The following is a 27,085-nucleotide window of genomic DNA, read 5'->3' on the forward strand; positions in this document are numbered from 1 at the left end:
TTCCTAGCTCTTGATGTTTTATTTTTAATAGTCTGGTATTCACAACTTCCATTTCTTGTCATGTATGTTATCAGCAGCTCCCTTCAAAAACACTAATGAACATACAGTCAATATACTTGATGGAAATATGATTTGAAGGGAAATTTTTTTCTGTCTTTATAGCTGGAAAATTTCATACCAAAAGTAGTTTGCCTAATAATTTGTACACTGTTTTGCGAAAGAAAAAGATTGCTTGAATTACCACCATATGCCACAAACTCAGCTATGTTTTCCTGTGTGTGCTTTTGGCAGCCTGGTCTTGGTCACAGCTCTGGATTGCTTGGCTGTGCAAGTCTTCCACATGAGTATTTTCCACTTAACTCCCCAGTAATGCATTTCAAATAGCTAGTCATTCCAGTGGGTCAGTAGTGTCTGTCCTTCTGGTCCTAATGCTCTGAAAAGAAGTAGAAATGGATTTAGTGACAGTTATTTACCCACTGGAGGAATTATATAGCGATTGTATAGAGATTTTAGGCCTTTGTGACTTTACATATCCTAATGCTTTCTGAGTAATGGGAACAGTAAGCAATGTGTTCCTGCCGGTAGATGTGTGCTTTACCAGGCAGAATGGGGACAGAAGCCACGAAGATGGTATTTCTAGTCTTCTTTCCTTCTATCTCCTCTCCATCTAAGCAAGAGCTGTGCCTTTGCTTTTTCATTATTAAATAGTCCTCATGTTAGTAAACATAAGAAAGTTATTTGCTAGGAAGATACACAACATATTTTTATTCTCAGTCAAGTATTTAGTTGTATTCATTAAATAGATAACGGTTCTATAAAACTGCATCCCGCAACCATCATCACTGAAGCATTAATATTTAGTTGGAATTCACATTTTTAAGAAGGTTACAAATTGTGTCTTGTTCACTCTTGGTAATACAATTCCTTGGTCATTGAGATGTTTCTGTGTTCTTTTGTACAATTTTATCTTTGTAAGCAGTGTTGCCTACATAGCATGTTAGAAGCCAGACTAGGTGGGCTGTATGAAACCCTGTCTTAAAACGAAGTTCTGTGAATAGTAAAACAATTAAGAAAAGATTTAATCATCGGGATATTAAAAGGAACTGAATAATTATTCTCAGTACTATTCATAGTCTACACTGTCAGCTGTTTCTCTAAATCTATGACATTGCCATTTTGCTAAGAGTGTATTTTCTCGGCTCAGCTTTGTTATATTATCCCCTCTTACTTCTCATTAAATTGCCCACCGTTACCTCCATAGATGCATATTAGTTTGAAAGCATATGCTTAAAATTTGAACCTGTGTAAGCTTGAATTAGTCTTTTAGAACATGATATTTTTAATTATGAAAGTACCCTCTCAAAGCTCAGAGAAAATTCTATCAAATGGAGGCTATTCTCAGTTCTAATCTTTTTATATTGAAGTGGGTGAGCAATGCGTTTTGAGGAAATATGGTTGGTGCCCTGCATGATTTAAAACTAAGTCAGTTATGTCCTCTGTTCAGATCCTACCAGCCTGAGATGACACTCGGCAGTCTTGAGCAGACGGTTGCAATTTCACTTACAGACATGGTGCTGATCTAAGTCACGCTGTCCATGACTTAGACCAGCTATTCATTTAAATACTAGCTGTGGCATCCCATGTTGTACCCTTGAGCCTCAGGTTCCTCATCTGTTGATTGGAACAAACACTAATTTACCTCACAGGTGGTCAGGAGCATTGAACGCATCCGTAGAACCTTGCCTGGCACGGGAAGGCAGACAAATATACCTGGACTTACTGTCTCCCGTCTACATTTTAGCTGTGGTTGATCTGCTTTCCTCGTCATGCTTCTTACATTGCTTCCCTTTTAGCTGAAGTTCGCTGTGCTTTATAAACCAAGAAGGTAAGACTGAAGAGTCAGAGCCACTTAAAACTGGATAGTTTTACAGTATGTCAGTATGTCAGTTCTGTGACTCAACTTCTCAGCACTAACTGCTGGGGGAACTGCAGTAGTCAGTTCAATTTTAGAGAATAAAAGTGCTTAAGTAATTGCCTAGTGTGCTGGTTATTTTGTAAGGCCAAAATAAAAAAGATAGCACTTATGATTACTTTCTGTTGTATTTTAAGTGACAGTGGGTCCCACATAGCTCAGGTTGCACTCCAACTCCCTGTGAATAACTGAAATTGATCTCCAAATCCTCCTGCTTCCACCTCTGGAATGCTGGGGTTGTAAGTGTGTGTCACCACAGCTGGTTTTATTAGTGTCTTCAGTGTAGTGAACGCGCTCAGATAACCTTTCAAGTTGGAAGTCCTGCTATAGACACTTTACATCTTAATCTCGAACCCTGTACCTCTAACTCTGCTAATAAGCCTAGGTGAGCTTATAATACTTAGCGTCAGTTTACAGGAGCCTCTCTGGTAAAAGAGAGAGAAAGAGAGAGAGAGAGAAAGAGCAAGCTGGTACTAGGGATCTAGCCTAGGCTGGGGGATGCAATTCAGCCTCTATTTAAATATGATCAGAGGCAGTTTGTCTCTTATTATATTCCTGAGTACATCCTGGCCTATTATCCATGCATTTCCAATCCTTACCAAATGTACTTTAGTCTAATATTGGTCCTTGTTGAATATATTTGTTTTAAATTAGCAACTTAACGGCAAACACAGAAATTATAATTAAACTTTTACTGTTTATGTGGAGTGACAGGCACTGTTTAAGTCTGGAACTTCGTTATCCCTGCTAACAAGCCTGTGATAGCGACTGTTGCTGTTTTCACTTGGCAGATCACTTGGCTTGGTGAAGTAATCATTCTTGTGCACATAGCCAGGTGTTACGCCGTAGTAGCAGAGCCAGTGTTGGAACCCAGGGAGCTATCACGTGGGAGGGAAGACAGTTGACGTGAACAGACTCAAGATTCAGTATCTCATTTGTAAGCTGTGATAGAGCAGAGAGTAAAAATACTTTGTTTTTGTTTTTTATTAAAACACTTCGGCATAAGAACAGTATAGGTTTTTGGTTGAGTTAAACACTGTATGGGAGAATCTTGGATGTTTATTATACTCAGACTCCTGGTATTTTGCTAGAGCTACAAGCCTGGAGAGGGGATATAGCATTTCTAAGTGTGGTTTTGCAGACTGTTGCTTCTCTGCCTCTGTTACTGTATCTGCACCCGCTTTGACTGTTTGCTAAAGGTGATATAAGTAAGTATCTTCACCAAGCTAGCATGCCTGGAAAAGATTTCTGAGTGCATTAAGGAAGTAAGGAAAGTCTTAAAATCACTTGAAGATTTTATGACTTTAAATGAAACTGTAGTGACCATGCCCTTCTTAATTCTGTTGTATAGTCCGGTTTTAGGGTAGTCTGCCCTCTGTCCTTGTCCATTATATGCTTTGTTCCTATTCTCCACTGGTAAGTACTAAGCTTGGAAAGCTTCCTAGTCCATAGAATTACCCTTGTTTTATATTTAAGAGTAGTGTACATACTAATAAACAACAACATTAGTGTTATTTTGAAATGTCATACCGTTCCACAAGTCAGCTTTTCATCGTAATTGTTACATTGGTGAACTTCCTGCAGCCTGTCGCATTATTCATTCAACCAATCTGTAATGAACGTTAGTAGTTGAGAGGAAATAAGAGGAAATCTTAAAGAAACAGCATTGTCTCCCACTACCAAAACTAGGCAATATTGTCATTCAAGGTTTGCTGAAAACTTATTTTTAGTAAGCAAATTACAATTATTCTTTTAAAAACAAGCTTGTGCTGCTGATATGTTTAAAATATTTTTATCTTAAATTTAAAAAAATCCATTTAGATTTTCAATTGACAGATACTATCTAAAAACACTGTTTCTTTAGCTAGGATCTGTATCTCTGATGCTCCTGAGATATTTCCTAAGTTTTTAAGTAGATATCCCAGGAAAGACTTAAGTAATAGGCAAAGGCATAACCTATCCTTAAAATTAACCAAAACCATTAACTAGCTCGATTTGTATTATGGGACATTTTCCCTCCAGAGACTAAATGTACTGAGAAAGTTTTACTTCAGATTATTTCTAGTAGATAGGACTAATTTGGATATCCCTATGAACTCTTAAAATTCTGAAACCATTATAGAAACTAGTGAAGACAAGTAGTTGACATCTGTAACCATAGCCTCCATGAATAGCAATTAATTGACATCAAAGAAGTAAGGGAAGCTCCGGTTTTGAAGACTGCCAGAGAAGGGAGCTATTCTGGGTCTTGCTCATTTCCGGAGGCAGCATTAGTACATGGGAGGGGAGGAGGAGGAGGAGGAGTGGGCAGGGGAGAACCCTCTGTTTTGAATGTCCTTTAGCTCAGGTCTTCTTCACATGTGGAGAATTTGTGACTTCGTTTGACCCTGGGTCTTTCCATTCTGACCATTATATCTTTAAAATACAGGTTGAAGAAGGAGCTAAAAATATACAGCTGGGTTCACTCATTGGTTTGATGGTTGAAGAAGGGGAAGATTGGAAACGCGTGGAAATTCCCAAAGATGTCGGTGCTCCACCTCCAGTTCCCAAACCAGCAGTGCCTCCTCAGCCTTCTGCACAACCGCAGACTCCTAGCCCTGCCAGGAAGGAGCACACAGTAGGGACACCACAGTGAGTGTATTTGTTTGAGCATGTATGTCTAATCAAACATGATTATTATCATGTAAAAAGGTTACGATTGAAATCAATATCAGGTTCCAAGCACATCCTTCTTCATTCCATAAACAAGTTAGTGAGTGCCTGTTTTGTTTGGGCCTTCTAAAAGCCTTGATAGTCTAGTACATAATAAATTATCTGTATCCAAGTTGGACCTGAATTAGGTTCTAAAATTGAAGAATGGCATTCATGAGACCAAACTTTATTTTTGTGTCTCTTTTCACAGAATTCAGATTACTAAAATGTAAATTCTAGTGCCAGAGTATAATTGGTACAATATGGAATTATCATTTTAGCACGCATTCTTGTTCAAGCAGTTTTGTATTTGAGATGATAACATGGGTAAATTTTTCCAGCTATTCTGGGATAGTACAGGTACTTGTAAACATTGTCCCGCCTCACCCAGCTTTTATGTGGGAACTGGGGATCCAAACCCAGGTGCTCATGTCCCAGCCCCAGTATTACTGTTTACAAAGCATACTGTGGTATTTGATCACAGAGTACAATGTACAGTGATGAGATCTGGGTCATCAGTGATGATCTTTTAGTTCCCTGTGCCATAGAGCATTTCTGCCCACATGTCCGAACTCCCTTTGTTTCTCCTTCTCTGACTTATGATGACATCAGAAGCCATCTCACCTGTGCTGTCTTCAAGGTCTTCTCCATTTCAGAGATAACAGTGTGTGTGCACTGTCTAGCTAAGACTAGACATGCTTAGACACTCATGTGAACCTGCCACGACCTCTTAAAACATGGAACTGCACAATTATTGCCACACAATGACTTTTAAAAATTGTTTTGCAATCAATCCAAGTGTAATCTTACAGAAAAAAAAAAATCTTAAATTTTAATGTCTTGAAAAATCTAATAAAGACTTGGTAGCATGAGACCCTTTAACCTGAATCTACTTTTCCAAAATTCCAGGGAGGATCACAGTTGCTCCCTTCTGTTTGTTCCTTTTAAACTTTTTGACTGTGCTTGTTGTACTTTCTTTTTCTGAGTTTATGGACATTTACAGTGGCTACTTTGCTTAAAAGTCTTGATAGGAGAGTCTACACTTAATAGCTATAAGACCACATGTGCCTCGGTGCTTTGCCTGTAAAAATCAGTGAGATTTTCTCCTGGTAGTGATCATGTATATACCATGAACTTGAAGACATGCATAAAAGGTACAATTCGGCAGCGACAGAACAGTCCAGTTAGAGATGGGAGAAAGGCTTTGAGCTCCATCTTCCAGTGATGAAGGTGGCAGGGAGGTATGTGAAATGGTCCCTGCCACTACATGCCACCCCTGCATACCCAGCAAGACTGCTCTCAGAAGCCCTCAAGTGTTGCCAGTGCATGTGGAGAAACTGGAGCCCTTGGGCATCTGGAAAACACAAAAGGACAAATACTCTATTTTTCTATTTGCATTCCTGAAGAGTTAATTGCGAGAGACAGTTGAACAGTGGTGGCAGGGGCCAGAAGATGAGGAAATCCTGCAGCTGAATGACCGTGGTGGCTGCACAGCAGTGTGCTCACACTCAAAACTACTCCATTACATACTGAAAAGTGCTTAGAGAGGGAAGTTAGCATATAGTTGTTCTATGCTAAGTAAGTATATGAAGGAGCACCACGGTTGGTTTTCTTTTGGTGTCTGTGATGCAGAACCATATGCTGTGTAATCAGTCAAATTGGATGCCTTCTCTCAGTGAACATTTACTCTTATTTAAAGATTACTTAGAATTGGTAACTACTTAATGCTTTACAAAAGTGTTTTGACAATAAAATAGACTGATACAGATTAATTTATGTGACTGTGGCCATCTTTGACAGTCATTTTAGCTTCAGTGTTAAGATTTCACTTTCCTGATTATCAGCAAAATTGTTCACATTTAGATCTAGTTAAATCAATATAAGTGATAATTAGTTTAATTCATCTTGGTGTTTTTATTCTTAGAGTCCGCATAAGTCCGGCTGCCCGAAACATTCTGGAAAAACATTCATTGGATGCCAGCCAGGGCACAGCCACGGGCCCTCGAGGAGTCTTCACTAAAGAGTATGTGCATGTGTGCATTTTTGTAATTGTCATTCCCTTTGCTTATCTTTTTCTGGTAAAAGCTCTTCTGTATGAAGATTTAAAATGAGATACACTGTTCTTTTTTGGTTTTAATTGCTTTTGTTAGTGTAAATTATATTCTGTGCAAGGGTGTTTTCAATAATTGTACCATTATTAAGAAATAGGTCTAATTCAGTGACCAAGCCACATCCTTAAAAATGGTGATAATGCAGAACATTAGAGCACCAAGCAGGGAGACATACTTCAAGTTGTATAAACAGTCACATTTAAACTTCCCAGGTATGGAAGTATACTTTTAAAAGACATTAATTCTTAGCTCTTCAGAGCTTGTTTATTCTTTCAAAGCAATCTCCATCTGCAGTTAATTCTCTTTAGGGATTTCCTTTTCTCCTTCATTGATCTGTGTGTGAGTTAATATCATTTTAATTATAAGTGTTTTATAGTGTGCCTTAAAATCTGATAGACACTTCAGCTTTTCCTTAGTTTTGTCAACAAAGTAGCTTTATTGATATCTCCTGGATGTATCAGTTTTTAGGGTTCTGTGGGTTGGGGGAAAACATAGTCATTTATGAGATGTATTAAATTGATATCTTTCTGGTCTTTGCAGTCAAGAAATTGGTGCATCTTTGCATTTTTTTTATTTAACTTTTATTAATTACACTTTATTCATTTTGTATCCCTCCATAAGCCCCTCCCTCCTCCCCTTCCAATCCCACCCTCCTTCCCCTTTCTGCATGCATGCCCCTCCCCAAGTCCACGGATCTTAGTCTGTCAGTTCTCATCAGAAGTGGCTGCATTGTCATCTTCTGTGGCCTGGTAAGGCTGCTCCCCCTCAGGGGGAGGTGATCAAAGAGCAGGCCAATCAGATTATGTCAGAGGCAGTCCCTCTTCCCATTCCTATGGAACCCACTTGGACACTGAACTGCCATGGGCTATATCTGTGCAGGGGTTCTAGGTTATCTCCATGAATAGTCCTTGGTTGGAGTATGAGCCTCTGGGAAGTTCCCTGTGTTCAAATTTATTTATTCTGTTGCTCTCCTTGTAGAGTTCCTGTCCTCTCCAGCTCTTGCTATTTCCCACTTCTTACATAAAATTCTATTCACTCTGCCCATCGTTGGCCATCAGGCTCAGCATCTGCTTTGATAGTCTGCAGGGCAGAGGCTTTCAGAGGCCCTCTGTGGCAGGTTCCTAGTTTGTTTCCTGTTTTCTTCTTCTGGCTTTCAGAGGCCCTCTGTGGCAGGTTCCTAGGTTGTTTCCTGTTTTCTTCTTCTTCTGATGTCCATCCTCTTTGCCTTTCAGGATGGGGATTGAGCATTTTAGTTAGCGTCCTCTCTTTTGCTTAGTTTGTTTAGATGTACAGATTTTAGCGGGTTCATCCTATGTTGTATGTTTATATGAGTGAGTATATACCATGTGTGTCTTTTTGCTTCTGGGACAACCCACTCAGGATGATCCTTTCCAGGTCCCACCATTTACTTACAAATTTCATGATTTCCTTATTTTTCATTGCTGAGTAATACTCCATTGTTTAGATGTACCACAATTTCTGCATCCATTCTTCAGTTGAGGGGCATCTGGACTGTTTCCAGCTTCTGGCTACCATACCACTCCTAGGCATATATCCAAAAGAGGCTCAAGTATACAAAAAGGACATTTGCTCAACCATGTTTGTAGCAGCTTTATTTGTAATAGCCAGAAGCTTTGCATTTGTTTTAAGTGGTCCCTCAGCGGTCTATGAAAACAGATGGGCCCTCTCTAGTGGGACGTAGCCTAATAAAGGTACAACAAAGGCTATCAGATGGCCTGTGACCACATGTAAAGTCACCACAGCAATGTCTGCAGCTAATACTCATCAGAAATGTTGATGTTGGCTAGAACTTTGATAAATCACATAGAATAGAAATAAAGTGGTGGTTCTGGCCTGGGAAACTGGTCTTCTTATCCTGGTTTATATTTTTTAATTACTTACCAGATTATGTCTTAGTAGACACTGCAAAAAGCATGGAATAAAACAACCACCTTCATAATAAGATGAATTTGCCCTGTCTCTTACTTGAGAGATAGGATGAAGGGCCTGCTTAATTCATTAACCACTGAGGATTTGAATAAATGCAAAATAATTATAGCTATACCCAAGAAGGATCAGCTTGGCAAGTTCATGCAGTATAACTTGCAACAGATAATGGCCTCTGAGGTAAGTGGATCAGTTGAGGTAATGCTCATAAAGTAATGCAGGTAGGAGATAATGAATACTGCCCTTAATGTGTTTGGAAGTCATAAAAGAGACTCTAGAGTGTGTGTCTGGGATCCTGGTCTAGGTCATGAAAATGTTGGCTCCAGAAGTAGGTTGACTAAGGGGTTTGAGGAATGGTTTGCCTTAGAAGAATAACTGATGTCTGAAGCTTTCTGTCAGTATCACAAAGCTGCCCAGGAATAAGGACCCATATGATGAAAATGGAGGAGAAAGTTTGAGTAGATCATAAAGCAGTGATTGTCATCGAATCAGCATCAACCACATCACTTAGGAGACTAAATTTCTGTGCTAAGATATTATAGAATGATCCAAAAGTCAAGGATTATAGAATCTGAGAAAAGGTTCTTGAACTTAGTGACTAGGTCCCCTTTTGGAAAGCAGTTTTAATGGTAGAACAGCAAAGACATGGGACTCTCTGCTCCCCCTACCCTCCACCTTAGGGTGTGACCACATAAACCAGGCTGGCTGTGAAGCTGTAGGAGCCTTTCTCCCTGCCTGCCAAATGCATGTCCCACAATGTTTAATGCATGCACAGATATTTTAATAACCTGTTTAAAATTACAGTAATGTTGTTATCTTCTTGATACCTTAAGGAAACAGTGTTAAAAGTTATGCTTCTGATGCTTTTGCCTTCTTTCTCCCACTAATACCCAGTTCTTTTCCTGGCCTTTATGCCTTCACTACCATAAAGAAGTCAACTATGTTCTTCTGAGTATGAACCATTACAGAAGACTTCATGAGAAAAGCATCTTTAATGCATGCTTTATTAAGGATTTTTGCTTTTCTATGCTGATTAGCATTAAGATGAAGTTTAGAGAGAGGAATTGCCCTAGTGGCTTCCACAGAAATGCCTTCTTCTGAAATGGTTGTAGAGCTCAAGGCTTTGGCTTAACCACCCCTACCCCCCACCCCATGCCTTAGACAGGTTCTGGAAATGATGAGTGCCATCTTCTCTCCGCTTTCATCAGCTCAGAATACAGAGCAGGTGGTGTCACAGCAGTTCTGACCACACAACAGCACCTCTGATCTGGTTTTTAAATTTCATGTTAGAACAAAAGTATTGTTCTACTTCTGTATTGTTCAGAAGCTCGGAGTCATGAGTTAGCTTGCCCGAATGACGAGTGCCAGGCCACAGTCAGGCTCGTTAACACAGTAAGAGTCTTTGCTATCAGCCTTAATCTTAATATCCAACAGTTAAATCAGAATTGTTCTTAGTGTTTTTGTTCATGTCAGTCACAGCATCAAAAGTTGGCGTGTTAGGTAGTTGTCTAGTTGAAGTAATAGTCTCCAGTTAGTTGATGATGCACAGCGGGAACTACCTTCTGAGATGTGGAAAAGATTCTGCTGGAGCTAATTTCCCAAGCACTGTCTGCTTTTGGTAGAGTACATGCTTCATTTGTTTTTCTCCTGTTTTAGAGTTTTTAATCAGTTTAATCTGATTAATTATTTAATAGGTAGAAATCATTAAAATCCTCTCTGCATTATAGCAACTAAAGCGTGGACTGTTATTAAACAACACTTAACAGTTACACTTCATGGGCTATGTAATTGTAAAATCAATAATAAAACTTGATTGCAATCCATGGTCAGAATTACTTTTTCCTTGCTTTTTTTGTTATTAGTGGCTCTTCTTCACTTTGGTTCCTCACCAAGTTCTGGTTTACCCAGTATTCTTAATTACTTCAGGAGTAAAACCAGATCACCTGTTCCTTGACAAAGCACTTGTACAGACAGGAAATTAGACAGGAAATTTAACGTCAGCACCCTAGCTTGTAGATTGATGAATCCAGATACTAGACATGTAGGTTTTTACCATCTCCTTGTATGTGGTTTGATCTGATGAGCAAGTGAGAAATCTGTGTAAGAAATGTGTTTGTTATTTGCTGATAATGCACTTTTCTAGATAAGTATCTAATTACCTCACATGAAATGGGAAGGAACTATAATGTTCAGCTTATAAGTGCTCTAGATAAGAAAATTTCCTTTTTGGAGGCATAGTTCTGAGTCAGTAGGTCTTACTTTATATCAGTGCTAACATTTTCATCTAGCTGGCCATTGGACTCACGACAGCAGTCTCCAGGAATTGTGTCCGCTATCATTGACCTTGGCCCATACATGTAAAGTCATAATTTGGATTTGGATTATAAATATTATGGGTAAAAATTGATTTCCAAGTAGAAGTAAGCTGGTTAAAAGCCGTAAAGGTCCAGAGATCACTCCCTGGAACACTTGGCCCCTTCACTCCCTCAGCCACTCGGTTACCATCTCCAGGCTGTGGCCCACCCTTTGAGAAGCAGTACCATCACCAGCTATTCCCTGTGACTCTTTGTCTGGTGAGGAAAGGTCAGAGGGTCCTGCCAGTAGCTGTAGGTTAGGCACATCGCAGTTCCTTGTTCAGTTCTAGCATTCTGCTTATCATGGGTTACTCTTTAGGTAGTCTGTTCTTAGGAGAAGACTGCTTTCACTCTATTCGATTGCATAGCATGTCCACGGCTGTTAGAAAGTAGAAAACACAGGCTTTGCAGCTGGCTCTGAACCTGGGCATACACAAGTGTTCTTGCCCAGGCTGTGCTCAGCTGCCTGCGACTCCACCCTGCTCACCACTCTTCTGCTCTGGCCTTTCTTCTATTAGAACCCTCGTCGTCTTAGAGCCTGCATGTTCTCTACCCACTTCTCCCGGCCCTTCACACCGTCCTACGTTACCGACCATCTCCCCAGGCCTCCCCCAGCTCCTCTGTTGTAAAATAACCAGTCTTCTCACTCATTGCTTTCTGTCTTATTCTCTGCTTTATTCCTTTTTAAAGATGCAGTTCCGTTTCTCTCGTTTGTTTGTGTGACTGTAGAATAGAGCTTGGTGGGGAGTCTTGTGTGATGTGTAATCCCAGCACCTGTAGTGGCGTGGGTGCTGGGGACAGACCGACTTAGATACTGAGTTTAAGTTGTTTGTGTCCAGGTGTGTCTAAATTAGGAGTGGTAATACTCCCACCTGGACAATTTGAGTGATATAGTACATGTGACCCTCGGAGAGGTCTTTCTTCTCTTCCCCGCTCTTCAGTATTGGGACTCTGGAATGACGTAGCATTTCTATTGCTTTCTTAGTTTGATCTAAAATATTCCAAGAACATGTGTTCAGAAACACCCGCACAGGGACTGTTGCCACCTCCAGTGGGTTGGACCTTCCTATAGCAATTAACAATCAAGACAGCCCCCCACGGATGGGCCCATGGGCCAATCCATCCTGGACAGTCCTTTAATCAAGACTCCCTTCTCAGATGACTGTAGGCTGTGTGAAGTTGACAGCTAACTGACCTACCAAACAGCTGAGGACTTGACAACTTAGTCTTAATTATATCCCTTTACGAACAACTGCACCTTTGTTTTACAAAGTAGTACAAAAGTCAGGTCTGTAAATAGTTTAATTATTGTTCCTTCTAAGGGATAATTTAGGAAATATTCTAATGAAAGCCACAGGTATTATATAACTTGGCACTTTCTCAGTGTCATGTGACAATTATTTCATGAGCATAAAGTAAAACCGTTTTAATTAATGTATTGTTTATCTAACTAATAACACTTGTTTCCCAAAAGGAAACAGGTTTACTTTTTAATAAAAATTACTATCTTTACCCAATACTGAGGGGTTATTTGGGGCACACTCTAGGATCGAATAGATTAGACCTGTCACAGAATGCCAGCAGTGTCAAGTTGCCATAAGATACTAAGTAAGAGATTTTGTTTGGGAGAGAATTTTCATCTCAGATATGCCCAGTAGGTTCTAATTATTAGGAATTCAAATTATCAGTTGGGTTTTGAAAATGTATGACTAATCATCGGATACCTAATAAGAATCAGAAGACTGTCATGGGAAAGGACTTGCTTAGATTTTGCAGTATGTGCTTTCAGCGTTTATCTTCCGCTCACCTCAGCACCATTTTCTAAGACTGTCTACTCCTTGTTGTTTCATGGTTACCCAATTTCCCCTCATTTCCAGAGATGCGCTCAAGTTAGTCGAGCTGAAACAGATGGGCAAGATTACCGAATCCCGACCAGCCCCAACTCCTCTGTCTACTCTTGCAGCATCTGTCCCTCCCCAGGCCACAGCTGGGCCATCTTACCCTCGGCCAATGATCCCACCAGTATCTGTCCCGGGGCAACCTAATGCAGCGGTAAGCAGTAAGACTCTGATAATTTAGATATGTGAAAAAGGAAATAAAAACAGGTACTATCTGCTTTTTTAAGTACTTTTTATCAGTCTATTTTACAATAGCTTAAAGTTGTAAATACAGAGAGAACCCCCAAATGGTTGTGTTTTTTTTTTGTTTGTTTGTTTGTTTGTTTTTGTGGGGTTTTTTGTTTTGTTTTGTAGATTTCATGACACAAACGGAACTTTATGGCACTGTCTTCCAAGTAGAAATGTGATTTGGTTCCATTTTACTACAAGTTCTAACCCCTTTGTACAGTGCATGTGTGCTAACACAGAAACCCTTTCTTGAAAAAAAAAAATCATAGACATGAACATATACTGCTTCCATTAATAGAAAAGATGATTCATTATCATGCTCGGAAAGGAATGAGAACTAAGAGTTTCACAGGCAACATTTTTTTATGTACATTGACAGTGCACTGTCTTCACAGAAATTTCATGTGTCAAATCTTCCTTAAAGTAGGCTGTAGTAGTTTATTCAAAATAGGAAGACAAATCTTTCAAATTCTCACAGAGTATAGAAAGTATGTATTCTGTTTGATCAGAACACTTTGCTAACAGAAAGTATTCTTAAAGTGTCATTTGTAAAAGGAAAAATAAATGATAGGTTTTTTTTTATTATCCTTTGGTGACTGTAATTCTATCTTTAAATGGAATAAGGCATGAGGAAGGGGTTAAATATAATTGGATGCCCATGCCTTTATAAGAAAATTTATATTAAAATTAGAATTTTTATTATCTTGTTTATAGTTTATGTTTTTTAATACCTAGGAAATAAGATACTCAGGATTATTTTTAAATAACAAAATGCATGTTCTTTGACTGATTATTCATTATGTAGTATGTTGCCTCTTTCTGTACTATGCCGTTTTTCTAAGACTTGCCTATAATCAGCAATTGTAACAAAAACCGCTTTCAGGCTGTCTGAATGGATAGACAGATATTTCTTTCTGTGTTCTTCTCATGTTCAGCATACCTGTGCATACATAAACATATGCGTGTGTACATGCCTATATATGTGTGGGTACACATGGTATATATGTACACAGCGATGATGGGTTAGTTTCCTTTTAGTTATCTTAAACATGGTAATATAAGATACCTCATTCACAACTAAAATTTAAATTTTGCTCTTTTTTCTACAGTTGTATAAACTCAAGCCAAATAAATTAGGTTTCTTATATTCTCCCTTTCTGTAAAGACTTTTAATAGTACTTTTCTTAAGTTAATCTTTTAAATAATAAATTGTTAGGTCTCTAACACTGGATTTCAGATAGGTAGTAGTTTTATTTATATTTTTCCATTCTACTTATGTTTTAATGGGCAAATTGCTTTTTTTTTTTTTTTTTTTTTGGACAGGGCACATTCACTGAAATTCCTGCCAGCAATATTCGAAGAGTCATTGCCAAGAGGCTAACTGAATCAAAAAGTACTGTGCCTCATGCCTACGCCACTGCTGACTGTGACCTCGGAGCAGTTCTAAAAGTTAGAAAAGATCTGGTCAAAGGTCAGGAAAGTTGAGTTTACTTACTGTGGAATGAACGCTAATCTGAAGATCATGAAGTTCTTTATAGAATGTACCTTTTAATCTCATTTCTTGACCTGACCACACTGTACTCTGGTTTGTTTTAGCATGGGAGAGAGAATGGCTTTTTTCCTGATTGAAATAGATTAGGTGCATAATATTGAATTAATCACAGTTTACTACTTTCTGTACAATAAGGATTTCAATTCTTCTGTGCTTTCATTCTTTGTGATGTTTCCACCTTGTCATTCAGTTTGCATTCATCCCACACTCTGCCACATACAACCCTTGCAATAGTTTTATGATGTCATTTGTTCTCTGCTAGTCATTTTCATAAGTAAAAATAGGCTTAATATTTTTGTCTCCCTTGATTTGGTATTTTGTGGGGCCAGGGGTAAGGACAGATGAATGACTTGCTTGGGCTAAATACTTCTCTTAATTTTCAAGATCTTTTAATAGTTCTAGCTGGACAAGCAAAGCTGGACAAAGCTCTTACCTGATTAAAGAGTGTGTGGGTTGTCAGTATATCTTAGATATCACTTGAATATCACTCTTCTTTGTGCAATTTTTAATTGTATTTTCATATTGTTAAATTGAATTCTCTCCATAAACATTTTAAACTACAGCTTCAGAGAGGCATGGATGGTTAGCATGAAGATTTTATCTCACCTGTCCCAACCCATTTACACTCTCTCTCACCTTTTTGCACTGGCTATACATGCCAGTGGTATAGACATGTGTTCCTTACTGGTTCTTAAACTTTGGGTGTGGAGAAGCATCAGTCTTTAATTTTTACAGTAAGTTTTTTATAGATCTTTTTCAAGTTGAGGAAATTCCCATTCTCTGTATTCTGAGAATTTTAAGCATGAGTGGATGCTGAATTTTTGTCAAAAAGTTTTTTGTTTTTGGTTTTCAGCTTTTGAGATAATCTTTGCCTTTTGGTAAGATGCCAAATTATGTTAGTTGAATTTCAGTTGTTGAATCAACCCGAAATTCCTCATACAAAACTTTTTCATGTACTGTTTTATTAACATTTTATTAACATTTTGTTAAGATTTTTTTATATTGGCTGGGTGTTAGTGGATTCAGGAAGCTGGGACAAGAGGATAGACCAAATCTTTAGCCTGTGTTAGTCTTATAATGTCTCCAAATACTGGAAATGCACTTAGATTTCTACTCCTAGAGGAGATTTTAGACAAAAACAAACAAAAACCCCAAACCAGAATGTTTATCTATTTCTGGATGTGCAGCTAGACTATGATGTACAGCTGACAGTTACTGCACAGCTTTGCAGTGTATAAGCTGGCGCCATTTGTCTAAGCTCTGTTTAAAATCTCAGGTGTACTCTTGAGGGAGCTACTGTTCATGTAGACTATCATGATGCCGCAGTAACAGCATACATGTTTCTTGCCACATATTATTAACTAGAGTTTCACCACGAGGTCTTTCTACAAGTCTTTCTCTTTCTTACAAGAAAGAGGAGTGCCTGTCCCTCTCTGTTGCCATCCTAGCCATTGGCAACAGCAAAGGAAAAACGCAAACATGTAGTTATGATTGGGGACCAAGCTTTGCTCTTAAATTATTATGTATATTGCAAGGAAATTGAGCCACATGAACTCACCATTAATTCAGGGATCCTCAGCATGTGCCAGCATCACTGCTTCTTTGGCCGTTTCTGTATCTTGTGGCATTGAGTTATAAAATAGCTCCCATTTAAGGGCTCTGTTTAATGCTTTAAAATGCTTGTCTTAAATTCTTTTTGTCACACACTCTATTAGTTAAAGAAGAAATGTAATCACCCTTTATAAAACCCTTTATAAGTTCACCTATTTGATGTACTTACACACACTACTCTTGTGATATTTTCAATGTATTAGGTAGTGTGCACTGAGTAAGGGCATTTGAAAATGAGGAGAACCAACTGGTGCACAAGTGCAGAGATTCTTTGCCTTCCATGCCATGGGTGGGTCTTTTATTTGATTGCAGCTGTGCTGTCCTCTTCCGATTTTCATACATGATTTCTGACTTCCTCTCCAAAATGCTAAGCAGGGCTTAGAAGTGAGCTTCTTGATGGAAAGAATACTAAAAATTGAACTCCAGGCCCTGAGTATAGTAAGTACTGGTTTATCTCCTCAGCTGTACACTATCCCAACCCCCCGAGAAGTGAGCTTTTGCACCCTCACTTATACTGTGTGTAGGACTTTGTGTACTCCACATTTTGCTGAGCAAGGAAACCTGTTTTACAAAGCAATTGCAGATCTGGTGTTTTTCATTGCTATGCGCCAGACTTGTCCATAATGTACAAGTTTGAAATCATAAGGGTCAGCGTTTAAGTATTACAAGTATGGGCTTTAATGTGCTTGTTCTTCTTTCAGATGACATTAAAGTCTCAGTGAATGACTTTATTATCAGAGCAGCAGCTGTTACTCTTAAAGTAAGTGGCCAAAGCAAAGTAACTGTGGCTTTTAAATGTCTCTTGGCTTAAGATGTGTATAATTTTACTGCTAAAAATTTTTCCTATTGTTTAATTTAGTTTGCTTTACAGGTAAGGAAACCTAGACTCAAAAGGGCTCTCAAAGTACTTAAAGCAGAATAAAGACCATTTATTCAGTCAGTGCTAATTGATCCCCTTGTACTGGGTGATGCGCAAGTCTGTGCAGTGCAAACGAATGGCAGAGTAAACAGAAGCCTTCTGCACGTATACCAGCATGACAGAAGAGGGCACCGGATCTCATTATAGATGGTTGTGAGCCACCGTGTGGTTGCTGGGAATTGAACTCAGGACCTCGGGAAGAACAGACAGTGCTCTTAACCTCTGAGCCATCTCTCCAGCCCCCTTCTCTTCATTTTTGAAGCACACATTTTCCCAGAAAGTCGCCTACCTCATGCAGTTTCCCAAACATACTAGCCGGGAGACTCTGATTGCTGTGATTCTTCAGTGTGTCTGAGATGTTCAAAATGCTGTCTTGCTTGTATTGGTGCAGTCTTTTTTTTCCCCATTTACTTTGTTTTGCTGTGGGGCTTTCTTTTTCTTTCTTTTTTCTTTTTTTTTTTGTTGTTGTTGTTTAGAAAAGTTGAGTATAGAACTCATTCTAATAATTTTTAAAAGGGGTTAAAATTATGAATATTGTTTTGAATCCAACTTAGATCATGTCCATGGGTCTTCATTGTGTAGCCATTAATTAAATGTCATTCCAAGATAGTCTTCCGTGTTGGGGCTTTTACCTGTTTTTGGTTTTTAAGTAAGATTTTATTTTTGGTATGTGTATGTGTGTTTCTGTTTATGGGCATGTACGTGTGTGCATGTGCCCATGGACTCCAGCAGAGGGCTTCAGATCCCTAGAGCTGAAGTTACTGGTCCCTGAGAGGCACCTGGTGCAGCTGCTGGGAATCCCGGGCTGGGATCCTCTACAAGAGCAGTGTACGCTCTCAACCTGGCCAACCCCCCAGCCCCTTGTCTTTTGTGATCTGTATGATCTGAAGAACTTGGGATCTTTTGAGGGATTAGGACTTTGTTTTCACTATTTCAACATTGGGGCGTTGTTGAGTGAATGCACAATGCAGAGAAATTGTAAGAATAAGTGATTACAATGTAAAGGAGTAAAACAGGAATCTAAATAGAGGAAAAAGGTCCATCCTAACAGGGTGGCAGAAGAGACAGGCAGAGTGGAATCAGGCTGTGCTCTGCCATCAGAAAAATGCCATGCCTGGACGCTTGAACCTTGCTCTGCAGAAAGCAGGGGATTTCTGAGAAGAGAAACTGGCTTTTGAATTCGGTATTCAGTACCAGTTTTGCTCTGTGGTCTTGGCCACGTCAGTATACACCATGTAGGCGTTCAGTCATTTTGTATATTCTTCTTATCCTTCAGCGGATTTAGTTCTCTATGTTAAGTCTATACCTGTGCATGCGTGATGTCTGTTTTCTGTTTGTAACGCTCAGGAAATGGCTTTTAAATAGAGGGCTCGTTTACTGAGGGCTTGTTAATAGATATTCAAATTGTACTAAAAAATCCAGTTTTCATGTCAAAGGAAAGTAGGTGAATATCACTCCTGTTTTCTGCTACACTGTTCCCGTCAAGCTCATATTGGTCATTTAATTCAAAACATGTATGTTACCAGAATTTTCTCACTCATGCATACTGCTGAAAAGTGTTTTCTCTTCCCAAACATGAAGAGCAATCAGTGTTCATTTTTTGGAAACCAGAGTTTTATGTATTTCCTTCTGTCTAGCTGTATACACATGCACAATAATATAAGTCATATTTCTCTGACTACTTTAATCTCAAGCTTCTTCCTTCATACTGGCTTTTTTTTTTTTTTCTTTTTTTCTGCTTGCAGCAAATGCCAGGGGTTAATGTCAGCTGGGATGGAGAAGGCCCAAAGCAGCTGCCCTCCGTTGACATTTCAGTGGCTGTGGCAACAGATAAAGGTTTAATTACTCCAATCATAAAAGATGCAGCTTCTAAGGGCATACAGGAGATCGCTGACTCTGTAAAGGTATGTGTCCAGAAGGCTGTGCTTTCAAACTGCTGATTGCATTTTCATCTTAGTGCCTGCTGAGAGTCTTTTCTTGTGTGGATGTATATGTTAGCGGAGGGTATGTGAATGTGTGAGCGCATGTGCCGTTAGAAACTAGAAGGTCTCCATATGCCCTGGAGCTGGCGTTGCAAGTGGTTCTGAATTCCCCTATGAGGGTGCTTAGAAGTGAGTCCCGGTCCTCCACAAGAGAGTATATACTCGTAACCGTGGGACCATCTCTAATCCCCATTCGAGGTCCTTGACTCAGTCAGGTTTCACTGTGGTTTCTGTGAGGGTAAGGGGAGATCCCAAGTGCCTCCTACATATTTAGGCTTTCCGTTTTTATCAAGGTGTTACTTATTTTAAGGATATTTAATATTTCAACATTTTAAAAGTAACGTAGCTAAATTAGAGGTCAGCTCCATTCATGTTCTCTGTAAAAGCTTAATTGTTCAACATCCAAAACACAGTCCTAAAGATTGTCTTAGGGTTTCCATTGCTCACAAATGGGGCACAGTTCCATGTGCCCAAAATAAACATGTGCTAGGGTTTTTAAACATAAAGCTATAAACAATGTTCTTTCTTAGAATTTTAGAGTTATACATAATTAAAGGAGAATTTAGTAGGGCTGACATTTTTAGTTCTTCATTCTTTGAGGTTTGCAAACATGTAGCTATACAGATTAAAATGCAACTATTTTCTTTCACTGAAAGGTGGTGAGATGAGTTAAAAGTCAAAGTTAATAGGCTGACTTTCTAGGATATAACATGAGTTGTTTCTTCCTGCCCACAAAGGTTGCATCCCAAGGTACCCTCATAGATGCCCAAACACACTCTATATGTACAAACAGACCTGTACAAAGCTTAGCGTATGAATCAGTCACAGTATGGGGTTAACAATAACACTAAAGTAGAACAATTATAATGGCCTAGTGTAATAAAATTGCCAGCATCGTTATTCCTGCTCATTGGAAACATTTTATGTACAGTATGAATTAGGTGAACATCTAACTGGAGTGAGCAGTCTGGTGATGCTGGGAGACTTAATCTGGTGGAGAAAGCTGCTCGGTGTCTCCAGAGGGGCAGTGTACACAGCATGAGAAAGCTGGACCAGAGAGGCAGTACACGCTTGCCTTGTGCTACAGAACAGCCTGTAGCTTCAAACTTACTATTCATATCTAGGATTTTCTATTTCATATTTTTATCCTGGGGTTGACCACAGGATAACTGAAATGCCACAAAGTGAAGCTACAAGTTCAGGGGAAACTGTTCGTGAACTTTATTTATCATGTAATATACTTCAATGTTGTGAGAGTGAAATGAGATTAAGTGTTGAAATAACATTTTAAAAATGTTGGGTTGAAGTTACTGATCTGTAGAGCTGGGATTTTCCAATCTTGATGTGCATTAAAATTTTAGCTATTATAGGTTTTATTGGTTCTGAGCAATTTGGCAATTCTTACCACTCTAGCACCACAGTATTAAAATAGCTGTGTTAGCATTCTCTGGTCCTTCTCTTTGAAAGAACCGCTGTTTCTGAGATGAGGAAGCAGTCCCTGCAGCCTCCCCGCACCTTTCAGGTTTGCTGAGCACTGGCTCACCGTGCTGCTGTGGCAGTCCAGATCAGCGTGCCACTCTTGATCTTATGGACCACCAAGTGCTGAACTAGGCGCAGTGTTTGATCTCATTAGCCACAGTGATTGAGTTGCAGCCCTTCTTTTAGTAATAAATGCACTTACTCGCCTGTGCCTTCTTGTTGAATTTTGACTCCTAACCCTCCAGGAAAGGTAAGCAATCCATGTTCCAGTTTTAGAAGAATGTTTCTTTACAATTACCACTTTGTTGTGGTTTCTACATGGAGATTTTATAGTGTGTCTTGTTCAAAAATACGCTTTTGTGTTTGAACAGAAAAAAAATTAGAATGATTTTAATTCTAGAAATAAAATCACTGGGCATGGTAGCTCATGCCTTTAATCCCAGCACGTGGGAGGCAGAGGCAGGTGGATCTCTGTGAGTTCTAGGATAGCCAGAGCTGTTATACAGAGAAACCTTGCTTGAAAGACCCCCCTCCAAAAAATAAAATAAAATCATTTTGTGACTATATAGACTAATATGACTGTCTCTTAAGTAAAAGTTTTGTGAGCTTGTTAGAGAATTTTAAAGTGTTTGTATAATTCACAGTGACAGCAGTGACTGTAATGAACTCCAGCAGGAATTCTGTATCAGCCTTTTCCCCCCCTATTTGAAAGGTGTCTCTCTATGTAGTCCTGGCTGTCTTGGAACTGTCTTTGTAGACCAGGCTGTCCTCTAGCTTACCGAGACCCACCTACTTCTGCCTCCCGAGTGCTAGGACTAAAGGTGTGTACTGCCATGTTAGCCTGTGTGTCAGCTTTTCCTGTAAGCCTTTCATATATGTTCATTCTCTTTGGTCCTCTTTAAAGACATCCTGTTGAGGACAAAATAATAACTTCGTGAGATTGGTAAACTGATCAGGAAAACACTTAAATAGCTCGTGTAAGCTTCTGAGAAGTGCAGTAATGGATCTCTTGTTCAACCCATCTGCTAGGCTCTAAAGTAGAGCGTATGCTGCCTACAGCTAAGCTTTTCGCTTCCCGCTGAGGTGTTTGGTTAGCAGTGAGGCCACTATTCCTCTAAATCAGTGATATTTTCTAAATTGAACAAGCAAACAAACAAAAATCTCATTTCTTCTTTAAGGAGTGAGCATCCGGAGAGTACCTGAAGAATCAACAGTTAGACCACGCACATGGCAGTGACTCGACTGGCAACATAGGAGAAAGGAATGCAGTTATACAGTTGTGGTGTTCTGGCCAGTAGACAAATCTAGTGGCTCAGGATTGAGATACATGACTGAGACAGAAAGTTAACAAGAATGAGGTCTGAGTTACCAATCATCCACCAGAGAAGCAGTAAAGGCTATGCAGGAACATGAGATCAAGGCTTCAGGCAGCTCGTGAGCAAGCTGGGAGGAGACTAGTGCTCTTTGTCTGGCCAGCCAGGAACCTTTTTTATTTTTATTTTTTTCTTTTAGGAGACCCTAGATCTTGCCAGGTTGGCTCAGAACTCATGCTGGCAGTACACAGCTTCTGGATCCTAGCGTGGCTGGCTCCTTCTCATTGTTTTGTCTCAGTTCCAGTACTACCTTTACAGCCCTTCCGAATCTTCCATGGCTTATAGAAGAGTTGCTATATTATATTATATACTGTATGTAGTTAATATTTCCACAAATATAATTATATGTATATATTGTAGCAAACCCTGGGTCCTGTGCTATTGGTTCATTAAAAGACAGAGGCAGGCTTATTCTTATAATCAATGAGACATGTGTACTATAATTCTTCAAAACCTACTGGATTGACAAGAAAGAATGCCTCTTTTTTTTTTTTTTTTTTTTTTTTTTGTAGTTCAAGAAAAAAAAACTTTTATAGCCAATGTATACAGTGTGGTGTGGAAGACAGAGCATTTCATGACAAGTCAAGAGCTCCAAAGCTGTTGAAGGAACTTTGTTGAGCTTTAACTTCTCAAGTTGTCTGCTCGCAAGCTTACTGTTGTCTCCACAGACAAGTGATTAAATATCTAACACTTGCCCTGAACTCCAGATGGGGCTCTGCCCTATACAAGTGTTTCCAGTAACACAATTAACTCTAACATGATTTTGTTGCTGTGCTCTGTCCTTTTCTCAGGTTCTGTCAAAAAAAGCAAGAGATGGAAAATTGTTGCCTGAGGAGTACCAAGGAGGATCTTTTAGGTAATATTTAAATTCTTAATTAGCAATAGTATCAAGCAAATAGAAAAAGACTTACTCAGCCCATGTCAACCTTTCTCATGTTTTCTCATTTGTTTAAGACATTTTTAAAACATAAGCTCCATCTCATGTACTTTAAATTTAGAGAGCAGGACATGTGACAGTATTGAATGGAGTAGTTAGGCCTTCCTTTCACAGCTGAAGGAGCCTATTGGTCTTAAGTATTCTTTTTATTAGCTGTTGGCTATCATAGAATGGCATCCACGTTCTTAAACTTGTATTTTTTACTTACTTTATAAGCAAGGTGGGTTTATAAACTGCAGCCATTTCCTTTCCTGTGATTATTAATCTGTGTGTTAATGTATTCGTGTCAGTCTTACTCTCCATGGGTCCTGAAGTTCTTTCCAGATTGGTACTCTCAGAATTATGGCACCACGCACATGCTTACTGTTGTCTTATGGTACCTGTTTTTGCTATATGGTCCTAAAAGTAGAATTCCCGGGTTCAACGCTGTGATAAACTCTGTCAAAGAGTTTTCCAGATGGTTGTATAGACTTGTACATCTGCCGTGACAAAAGTGGAGACAGAGTCCCAGTGCTTTGTGTTCTTGACAATAGTTAATGTTAGGCTTCAACTTTTGCCATCGGGGTGTGTAGTGCTGTATTTTGTGGTCAGGAACATGCCAATGAATAGTGTCAGACACCTTTTTATTCGTCAGTTGTTTGCTTGCCCAGTAGTTCATCAGTTGAAGTCATTGTTAAAGTCTTGCATCTGCTCTTTAAAACCAGTCCGTAGGCCATAGCATGTGCAGATGCACAACTTCTGTAGGATGCGTGTACTGGTAGGTGGCTTCAGATCCCTCATCCTTACCTCTGGCTCTCCTGGTAGTGTGGACAGAGACTCTGCATTTTCATGAATTTCTATGTGCCCGTGTTTTCGCTTAGTTAGTGCTGTTTGTCCTCTGTCAGGACTCTGGCATTTCCAATGAAACTCTTCTAGGTTGTCTGGGGGCGGGGGGACACTGCCTTTCTCCTTCCATTTGTAGCTAGATCATGCCCATCAGACTAAGATCTTCACTTGGTGAAAAGTAGAGGCCAGGGATATTTCTTTCCCATAAAAACCTGATGTCAGCCCAGGTCTCTTACTGAAAGGCTTCTCTCTCCCCTGCAGCAAGGGGAGGACATGACTGTCTTATTCAGCATCCATGTCATATTTTGCATTGGCTTTGCTTGGCTCTTACTCACTAACACTGAAACACAACTGTCAGATGTTTGGTATGAGACATTCCAGCTTTGTTCACACTCGTGCTTATCTTTCCTGGCTCCACATAGTCCAACAAGCTTTAGAGTCCATTTGCCATTTTTCAGACACACACACAGCAAATGCCTAGCTGCAATTTTGATTGGGTTTCTGCATTAAATTTGGTTCCGCAGCTGTTAGTGAGTGTGTCTGAGGGCTTTGATTTCTTTCATTTGTTCTATACCTTTCTTCATAGAGGTCATAGATCTTCATTAAATTTGCCCGATATCTGTCTTTTGGAATTATGCTAAATGATATGATTTTCAGGTTTCACAGTTAAATGTTAATAACTTACATAAAATGTAATTCTGTTGACCTTTTGCCTAGCAGCATAAATCCACTTGTTAATCCTGAGTTTCTGTGTAGAGCTTTAGCTTTTTTCTGTAGACCATCAGTTCATCTGTAAGCACAACAGCTGCATTCCTAGTCTTCACTAGACACACCTTCCTTTTCTTAATCTTCAGGTGAGTACTGACCTTTCAGGAACAGTTGTGATATTCATATGTATGCTGATAGATGTGTTCTTTGCTCTTTGAGTAGCAGAGTATGAGGTTCAGTAGCATACTACAGTTTTTAAATAAAGTACACACATGTATTTGGGCCATGCCACCTTCAGCAGTCTTTTCTTCCCTCTCTCTAGTATTTCCAACTTGGGCATGTTTGGCATCGATGAATTCACCGCAGTGATCAACCCGCCTCAGGCCTGTATTTTGGCAGTTGGGAGATTTCGCCCAGTACTGAAGCTTAGTGAGGATGAAGAGGGGAACCCCCAACTGCGGCAGCACCAGCTTATAACTGTCACAATGTCAAGTGACAGCCGAGTGGTGGATGACGAACTAGCCACCAGGTTTCTTGAAAGCTTCAAAGCAAACCTAGAGAATCCCATGCGGCTTGCATAGCCTTCAGAGGCCAGCCGCCCACTGACTAGTTGGGAGGCAGAGACATGATTGGGTGTTAAGTATGGAATAGATGAAATGCTTATTTATTTAAGGCGAAAGCCTTTGGCCTGAGCTGGCTTCCTTTTCCCATTATTTTCATTGTAGAAATGTTTGATGATAAATTGTAACTAATAAAGACTGTTTAGTCAGATGCATTTTAACCTCTGGTGCTGTGCAGAAGGGTATTAAACTGATGTAAGCCACATCCATGTTTGGTTCATTTGAAATTTGGGGATACTTGTAAATATATGATATTGTAAAACTTAAAAAAAATCTTAGAACTCTCCCTTAATCGTGTTGAAATCACAACTGGGCTTCAAAGAGATGTCTGTCGATATTGGGACCTCTCTCTCTTTTTTTTTTTTTTTTAATAAGCAGTGCTCTTGATATACTTGAACAATTTAATATGTACAGTTAGTTTATTCCAGAGTAGTACATAAGTATTACATTTTACTAGGGGTTGTGACAACATTATTAAACTTTGTGTATATAAAGCCAGGTGTCTTAGCTATATATATTTCCAGTCTTTTCACTTCTATGATACTGTGAACTTCTAAAAAATACAATAAAAATGAAGAAAGAGGAAGAAGAACAAGAGTTGATTGTCCAGAGACCCTACCTCGTAAAAGTTGGGGAACAACTGGGTTTACAACTGTAACCTCAGCATTTAAGAGACTGAGAAAGGAGGATCACTCATTTAAGGCCAGCTGGGTTACACACTGAGGCCCCATCTCACCGAGGGGGCTGGGAGAGCGTTTGTTTGTTTGTTTGATTTTGGTTTTTGGGTTTTTTGTTTGTTTGTTTTTCCCTGTGAAAAGCTGCATTTGATCTAAACTTCAAAAGTGAGCTCTTCATATTCATACTGAGTTGGAAAATATTGAAATAAATTTTGTTCTGTCTCATCATGCATTGTAAGTTTGTATTGTTCTAAATACAATGTTGTTTGTTAAAGCATTGTAATCTGTTTATATTGTACAATCAAATGTGAGGAAATAAAAAAACTCTAGTCTACTTTAACATGACATGCAAAACAGAAAACTGGCCTATACGCTCAGGGTGGTGGGACACACCTATAATCTTTGTAATTGGGAGACCAACGCAGGAGGGTTCCCATGAGTTCAAGGCTAGCTTGAGCTACAAAGTGAGACCCTATCTCATAAGAGAGGAGAAGACCTAGGAAAAAGAACAGATGGGAAATATCCCTCTTTTAGTCCATCAGTTGAACCAAATTGTTCGTCATTATCATTAATGTTAGAACTGCTTCTTTCTGTTGGCAACTCTGGCAAGATAACAGTATTTAAATTGAATGGTAATGAATGGTAATTTAATTCACCAGTCACAGAATGGTTCTCCTTTGTGTCAGTTGACATAAATCACCAGAAGAAAGACTATATAGTACAAGTTGTATTAAGTATGACATGATGAACTATAGCCCTAACAAAAGAGCCTTCGAAAATAATTAGTGTCTCAGTATATCACTTGTTAAAAAAAAAAAATACCTCATTTAGTTACTCAGTTTTCACAAGCTGTTTTAAAATGTGCTCTTCAAACCTTGTGTCAAATTAACTTAAAATTATTACCAAATGCCATTTTCAAAATGTTTGATAAACTTCATCATTTTCAAGGTCACTCTGACTGAGTTTTAATATTATGTGGGTGTATGTGTGTATGTGTGTGCTTGGTTGTGTGGACAGGCGTTCCTTGGTGCATGTATAGAAGGCAGAGAACAACCTGGAGTGCGGATTCTTTTCTCCTTGTTTAATATGTGACCTCTTCACTGCTGTGTATCCCAGGCTAGCTGATGTGCTAGCTCCTGGCGGTTTTCTTGTCTCAGTCTCCCATCTCCCTGTGAGAACAGGGAGGGTCATTGTGTCTGGC

At 39.3% G+C, this 27,085-nt stretch overlaps 1 protein-coding gene across 1 annotated transcript in view; it reads left to right on the forward strand.

Annotated features, from left to right (window-relative positions):
• Window positions 1-26,836, forward strand: part of Pdhx (pyruvate dehydrogenase complex component X) — a 60,921-nt gene extending 34,085 nt beyond the window's left edge. The window contains exons 4-11 of the mRNA XM_055599720.1: window positions 4,401-4,603; window positions 6,588-6,686; window positions 12,953-13,127; window positions 14,525-14,672; window positions 17,066-17,124; window positions 19,029-19,187; window positions 22,909-22,973; window positions 24,910-26,836. Coding sequence (XP_055455695.1) covers window positions 4,401-4,603; window positions 6,588-6,686; window positions 12,953-13,127; window positions 14,525-14,672; window positions 17,066-17,124; window positions 19,029-19,187; window positions 22,909-22,973; window positions 24,910-25,168 — 1,167 coding nt within the window. The 3' untranslated portion in view covers window positions 25,169-26,836. The remainder of the gene's footprint in view (window positions 1-4,400; window positions 4,604-6,587; window positions 6,687-12,952; window positions 13,128-14,524; window positions 14,673-17,065; window positions 17,125-19,028; window positions 19,188-22,908; window positions 22,974-24,909) is intronic.
• Window positions 26,837-27,085: the final 249 nt, after the last annotated feature.

Source organism: Psammomys obesus, unplaced genomic scaffold, assembly GCF_907164565.1.
Source record: "Psammomys obesus unplaced genomic scaffold, mPsaObe1.curated_primary_1811, whole genome shotgun sequence".
Taxonomy (NCBI): Eukaryota; Metazoa; Chordata; class Mammalia; order Rodentia; family Muridae; genus Psammomys; species Psammomys obesus.